At 33.4% G+C, this 7,185-nt stretch overlaps 1 protein-coding gene across 1 annotated transcript; it reads left to right on the plus strand.

Annotated features, from left to right (window-relative positions):
* The first annotated feature begins 5,167 nt into the window (after nt 1-5,167).
* LOC130629208 (uncharacterized) lies at nt 5,168-6,344 on the plus strand. Its single transcript, XM_057442345.1, has 3 exons — nt 5,168-5,494; nt 5,616-5,777; nt 5,928-6,344. The coding sequence occupies exons 1-3, from the start codon at nt 5,168-5,170 to the stop codon at nt 6,342-6,344; spliced, it is 906 nt and encodes a 301-aa protein (XP_057298328.1).
* The last annotated feature ends 841 nt before the right edge of the window (nt 6,345-7,185 follow it).

The following is a 7,185-nucleotide window of genomic DNA, read 5'->3' on the forward strand; positions in this document are numbered from 1 at the left end:
CATACAGACCACAAAGATCAGCAAAAAATGACAAACTGTTATCAGAAACAAGGTAGCGTAAAGGCAAGAAGACTGGGTACCGATTAATGGTCACACGTCACATGGAAGTCTGAGATTTCATAACTTGCAATCTAAAATTCTCGATAAGTTTTTCCAAGTGAGGATAAGAGATCTATAGCAATATTTCCGAATAATATACAATTTTATTTAACTTCATCTTTTTATTTAAATAAATATTTCATCGCTTTCTTGTTAGCTACCGCAATTCCACGCATAATACAAACAAACCTTATGTAATACGAATTAATCCTCCTTGGCAGAGATCCATTAAAATACGTAATCGAGAGATCGGATGATTGTCGAAATGATAAGTCAGCAGAAACGGGCGTGAAAATATTGTATAATTATAAATCAAGTGGTTTTCTTAACACAAGCTGTTTTAGAAACTGCGTTATCTACATTGTACGACCTAAGAGAGGACACATTACAATTAAAAAATGAAAAAGACTTTTGTCAACCTAGTTTTCCCAAGGCGTTCATTTATTGCCCTTCTCACAATGCGTCTAAGCAATGAGAGGGAAAAACTTACTAATATTACCTCCTGTATAGATCTTAGAAAAAAAAGTAAAGCCGTAACATGCTCCTTATTTCGACAATTCAGGTGTATGTGTTCCCGGAATACAACATAGCAACAAAAAGTAACAAGTTCCCTGCAGTCCTTCAGTTTGCTATCTAAAAACAGGTTTATTTGGAGAAATACTATTAACAATATAAGAGTTCCAGGATATACAACTCCATTAATGGACGCGTTTTGTAACAGCGTGAAACAAAATTTCAATAGACAAGACCAGAATGCGAGAAATTGCGCGTCTGTTTTAGGACCTAGGTTACATTAAATAGGGTCAAAATGCCCTTCTCGGCTGGTGTTTTCATCATAACTGTCGTCGAGGTGAATTTTTTGTGGCGGTAAGTATAAAGAATCGTTGGAAAAATATTCATCGCCACTGGTGATCACTTCCCACATTTTCATTCAACAAAAAAGTCGCGTTGGCTTGCGATGGAAAGGATAAATCAGTATTAATAGTGTAAATTTTACTTTCAAAATATATTGTGGTGATTGCATCTTGACATTTTTACGATGAATCACCTCTAAGAGATCCCATTGTGTTTTGACAAATTTCGTAAAAATGTTTAGTCCAACTGATTCCTCCACTGATTCCACAATTGCAGCAACGATTTGTTCCTTAACCAACGGAATTATTTCTCCTCCAGCGTGTACTTCAAGTTCAACATCATCGTCAACAATCAAAGCCTCGTCAACACACTGAAAAAAAGATAATTGCTATAATACAATGCACAAGTAACATTTTGTCAATGACATAATTTTAATAAAAACGCACATGCTTCTTGGGAAAAGTTTCCCATCTTTGTGATGTTATCACTCTTGATTTAGCAGGCTTGTTGAAACACCATCCTCGGTCAGCTGTCTCTTTCTTTTGATACCAGTAAGTTTAGCCTAAACAGTATATCATAAAATTCAAATTTATTATTTACATTAAATGATAAACAATTTGGTTAAAAAACTGTACTTTTGAGAAATAATGAATGTACTGACTTTGTGTCTTAACTATTACAGCAAGGGTGAAGATGGCGAAAGGATATTAGAGGAGGCGCTTAGAAGAGAGGGAAGGACGTTATGAAAAGAAAATACGCTATGAACCTTGGAAGAAACAATTATCAAACTCGTCTCAATCTGATAGAACTTTATGTTGTACTTCTGAAAATAAATACATCTACGTAATCAGCAATAAAGGTCGGGGGTTCGTATTTAAAATAGCGAATTTTAATAGTGTTGTCTTTTTTTGATGTTGCCTGTTTATAATAAAATAAAAATTAATACTTCACGCACCAAGCGGAACACTAATATTAAAACACTAGAGAGATAGATGTGCATATTTTACATGGCTAGCCTCACAAATATCGAGGGATATACCCTGTCTATTATTTCCAGGAGGGGCCATGGCGTAGATGGAGAGTCCTAGAGTATTTAATGCTCATTTTAAGCTACGCAGACCCAATTAGAGCCCGCGCTCTACTAGACAACTCCCGGCAACATCCAACGGCCCACACAGTGTGCCATCTTCCCAATTTCCCTCACATGGCTTGGGTTAACCCGGGGCTATGGTAACATTCACTCGCCCATGTTGAATCGCCGTCAAGAGGAACTAGTATTAAAAAGTACATGTTGGTTGACAGTTAGCTACAGAGTCATTAACTTTTCTTTCTTATGTCTTTCTTACAATAGATTGAGCATTTAAAGAGAGCACACGTGTTTTTTGACGTTAACGAACATTTTTAATTTTAATAACAATTTTAACAAAAATTTTAGCAAAAACCTTAAATATTTCTATTAATTAAAATAAACTCTATTATAACATAAACATTACAAATTATGGCTGTCACAAAGGAAGAAATGCGCCTAATAAATGAAGAGATGATGGTGAAATTTGAAAAATCCATGATAGATTTTATTACTGGATCAACAAAATTACAAAATGAAAAAATGGACAGGATAGAAAGTCGCCTACAGTCTCTAGGCGATAAAATCAAAGGCATGGAACAGAAGTATGAAGGTCTCCACCCAAAAGTAGAAGAGCTAAAAAAGAGTTTGGAGTTCACACATGACAATTTGATAGACCAGAAAATAAATAACATTGCAAAGGAAATAAATGAAAATATAAAGGTTCTTAATGACGAATTTAAAGAAAGTTTTGCCACCTATGAAGTTGTATTGGCCGAACAAATGCAAGAAATAATTGTGTTAAAGGAGAAGCTACGTGTTTTGGAGGACAGAAACCGAAGGAATAACTTACGTGTAGATGGTCTAAAAGAAAATGAAAATGAAACTTGGGAAGAAACTGAAGAAAAAGTGCAGAGCTTGCTTAGGGATAAACTTCATTTACAAGATTCAATTGTGATAAAACGTGCACATCGTATGGGGAAAAAAAGCAAGAAAGAAGAAGGAGAAAATGGTGGAAAAACAAGAACAATTATATTTAAACTTTTAAATTACAAGGACAAAGGACATATTTTAGGAAATTCAAATAAGTTAAAAGACACTGGCATTTATATAAACGAAGATTTTTCCGACGAAACAAACGAGGAATAAAGATGAAAGAAAACAGGAAAGCTGGAAAATTTTCAAAAATAGTTTATGACGGATTTATTACAGCAGAATTCAAAACCAAGAAACAAAGTAGACAAATCCATTCCGACATTTCTCTTTCTTAAGCAAAAAATTATTTAGCTAACTCTAATCCTCTAAATTTCTTTATTTTGAAGGTTAATATTCGAAGTATCGAAAAAAACTTTGAAGATTTTAAATCGTTATTTCCTACTTTAAATTTTAATTTTAAGGTCATCTGCTTTACTGAAACCTGGTGTAAGGAAAGGGATATAGAGCGAGACTCTAACTTTCAAATTTCAGGATATACTTCAGTACATCACAGGGGCGGATGCATACCACGTCAAAGACGTCAAGTGACGAAGGTAAATTGTCTACCTGTATAACGGACGATGTCAATCGAGAGGGGCATAGTAGTGCGTAAAGTTCTTTTTATGTAAACAACGTGCGCCGACGAGCGGGAGTTGATATAAAATAGGGGACCAACAGCTCAGGGTGCCGCAGAGCCACGTCTGTGCGTTGTATCTGTTTTAATTTGCATGGTGCGTGATTGTTTTGACGAATATAGTCTGTGGTCCGTTAAGCGGTAGTGTTTCTTACGGCGGTAAAAGTCATACAAATCTACAGAGTTGAGCAAACCTGTAACAGGCACGTGCTGGTAAAAATCATAGTGGAGGTTTATGTGTTTTTATTCATAACTCACTAAACTATAAAGCAATTGAAAACTTGAGTATTAACAATGGCGATTGTGAGTCATTAAGCATTGAGATAATGAGCAAAGAAAAAAACATATTTGTTACCACAATGTATAGACCACCAGCTGGCACATTTAAACAGTTCAAAGATCATTTAATAACACACTTAACACAGACTAACGTACAGGTAAACACGTTTACATGATTTAAATTTAAACATTCTGCATTATAATTCTAACACATGCGTCAAAGAATTTGTGGATACTATTCTTCAATATAATATAATACCAACAATTAATAAACCAACCAGAGTTACAAAAAATTAAGCTACAATAATTGATAATATTTTAACTTTGGAGGAAAGAATACGGAAGGAGAAACAACTTCATTTCTGAACGCTTTAAATGTATTGAATTTTCTATTGTTTTTAATTTCAAAAGAATCAGTGTGTGAGGTGCTCGACCGAGTCTTTTTCACAAAAAAAATGATCAAATTCCATATTCTCCTTTAATGGCTAACTTTTTTCTATTGAAATCTGACTGTAACACGCTGCAGGCACGTGATTATTGTATGGAAAGTGTGCCTAATATAAGTCGGTAAACATTGCAGTTAAAAACTTCAACAATACGTTTGGAAATAAGCGTTTAACCATGATATTAACCTATTTTTGCAGGCTTGAGTATACCACTTTGATCATGAAAAACAATATAGATAGATATGCGCCGGACGAGTGCCGACAAAATGTGTGCTGGATTAATGTTTATTCTAACTAAAGAAATAACTTCTTATAACAGAACGTCGTTTTAAAACGAGATATAAACTTTTTCTTTTTGTTTACAAAAGTGTTGAGCATGTGCTTCTTCGCTAATTATGTTAACATAAAAACAAAAGAAATTTTACCAATTTCAATATGGCTTCTTGTTTTGATAATATTATCAAATTCATCATCAAATTATCTAATTGTTTTTATAACCAATCATAGTTGCGAATTGTTATTCACGAGTAATTTAGTCACACAACCGCCAAAATTTCAAATTAAGTTTCTATACAGACACCTGCTAGAACCTCACGCAGTGTTTCAATAGAATTAAAAGAGTTGTTCCTCCTTCCGTATTCTTTCCTCCAAGTTTTAACAAATAATTTCAGCAATAATAAACTAGATACTGGCATAATAAGAACTGATTTGACTGACCAATTTTTAACTTTTTTACGAACTGACAGTTCGCCAAGTACAACTAAAACCCCAACAAATTCTTTTTTTTATAAAAGAACATTCAATGAACACTCTATGATTCAATTTCGGAACTTACTTTCAAAATTAGACTGGGAGTTAGTCATGCAAAGCGAAGATGCTAATAGCGCGTATCAGTTATTTTTAAAATATTTTTACACGCAGTACGAAAAAGCATTTCCGAAAAGACGTGTAACTGTCAAAACCAAAAGCCTGTTGAGCCCGTGGATGACAAAAGGACTCATTATGTCCTCAAGAAGAAGCAAAGATTATATGAAAAGTTTTAAAAACTTATTTGAAAAACTAAAAAAAGTTTCTAAATTTTACTCAAAAAGTTTAGAAATGACACTAAAACAACTTGGAATATTATTAAGTAAATTATTGGTAAATCTAAAAATGTCAGCAATGATCTACCTAAATGTTTGTCGCTTGATGGGAAAATGATAAAAGACACAGCATCTATAGCAAATGGGTTGAACGATTTTTTTGTAAACATTGGTTTAAGCCTCTCGGAAAAAATCCCATCAAGCAGCAAGCATTTTGTCTCTTAAAAAGGTATGACAGTAGGATGGAAGAATATAATTTAACAATGGCCGAATTGAATACTACTTTTAAAAGCTTGCAAAGCAACAAAAGTGCTGGTATTGATGAAATAAGTGTCAACGTCGTAAAAAAATGTGTTTGATCTGATTAAGCTTCCCCTTTTTTATGTATTTAATCTATCTTTAACACAGGGAATTGTACCCGAAAAATTAAAAATTGCTCGAATAACACCAATATTTAAATCAGGAGATCGCACCAATCTTACTAATTATAGACCCATCTCAGTACTACCTTGTTTTTCCAAAATTTTAAACGCATTATGCACAATAGAATTTACGAATATTTTGTTGATAATGATATGTTGTACATAACGCAATTTGGGTTTCAAAAAGGACATTCTACAGATCACGCAGTAAGCGAACTGGTAAATAAGATTTCAGAAAGTTTTGATAAAAATATGTTTACACTTGGGGTGTTCATTGATCTTTCAAAAGCATTTGATACCGTAAATCACAAAATTTTACTATCAAAGTTGCAGTATGACGGAGTACAGGAATCAACCTCACTTTGGTTTAAAGACTATCTTACAGACAGAAAGCAATGTATTCCTCACGTTAATCATACGACTGAAGTCAAAAATGTGAAATGTGGAGTTCCACAGGGCTCGATACTTGAGCGCTCCTTTCTTTAATCTATGTTAATGATTTGCCTTATTCATCGATACTTATAAACTTTATTCTTTTTGCAGATGATACTAACTTATTCTACGCTCACAAAGATATCAAAACACTCTTTACTACAGTAAACAAAGAACTGAGTAGTATTAATGAATGGTAGTATTAAAGCAAACAAACTATCCCTAAATGTAAATAAAACAAAATATACGCTATTCTGCAAGAAGTCTAAATCAGACCACTTGCCATTAAAACTTCCAGATCTATGTATAAATGAAATTAGCATAAAAAGGGAAAGCTCTTTAAATTTTTTAGGTGTTCTTATTGACGAAAACCTGTCTTGGAAAAGCCATATACAAACAGTAGAGAATAAGATTTCTCATGCATTTCAACAACAATTTTTGCTTGATAAACCGACTAATATTTTTTATAAACGACTTTTATTTCAAGTAAGCCTAAAAATTTATGATGGAAATCCCAAAGGCTTATTGCCCTGTATTTAATCACAACATCAACAAATATCCAATTTTTAGACCATAATATTCGCAGTAACATTAATCGTAAAAAGATCAAAAAAAGAAAACGTCGCGATTTCTGGCCTTTGTCGCAAAAGTTTCCCCTGCGAAACGTTTGAACAAGTTCGCCCACTAAGAGTTTAAAGAAGAATTTCGTTCTACCTTGTAACTCGGAAATTTTGCAATGTTTGTCTTGCGAAACTAAAGTTTAGGATATCGTCAGAATATCTCTCGCAAGTATTTCTCCGATTGAAGTAATCTGGGATAATTATACATGCCTACTTTTACCAACCATCGAATATCGCTGTAACAGGAAAATGTTCAACGAAAAAACAAAATTAAT

Source organism: Hydractinia symbiolongicarpus, chromosome 15 (genome assembly GCF_029227915.1).
Source record: "Hydractinia symbiolongicarpus strain clone_291-10 chromosome 15, HSymV2.1, whole genome shotgun sequence".
NCBI lineage: Eukaryota > Metazoa > Cnidaria > Hydrozoa > Anthoathecata > Hydractiniidae > Hydractinia > Hydractinia symbiolongicarpus.

Bases quoted from the DNA above. Each gene is read 5' to 3' on its own strand.
- LOC130629208 (XM_057442345.1), top strand. From the start codon at position 5,168: ATGATTCAATTTCGGAACTTACTTTCAAAATTAGACTGGGAGTTAGTC. The intron at 5,495-5,615 runs GTAAATCTAAAA...CATTGGTTTAAG, and splicing joins TATTATTAAGTAAATTATTG to CCTCTCGGAAAAAATCCCAT. The intron at 5,778-5,927 runs GTAAAAAAATGT...TACTAATTATAG, and splicing joins ATGAAATAAGTGTCAACGTC to ACCCATCTCAGTACTACCTT.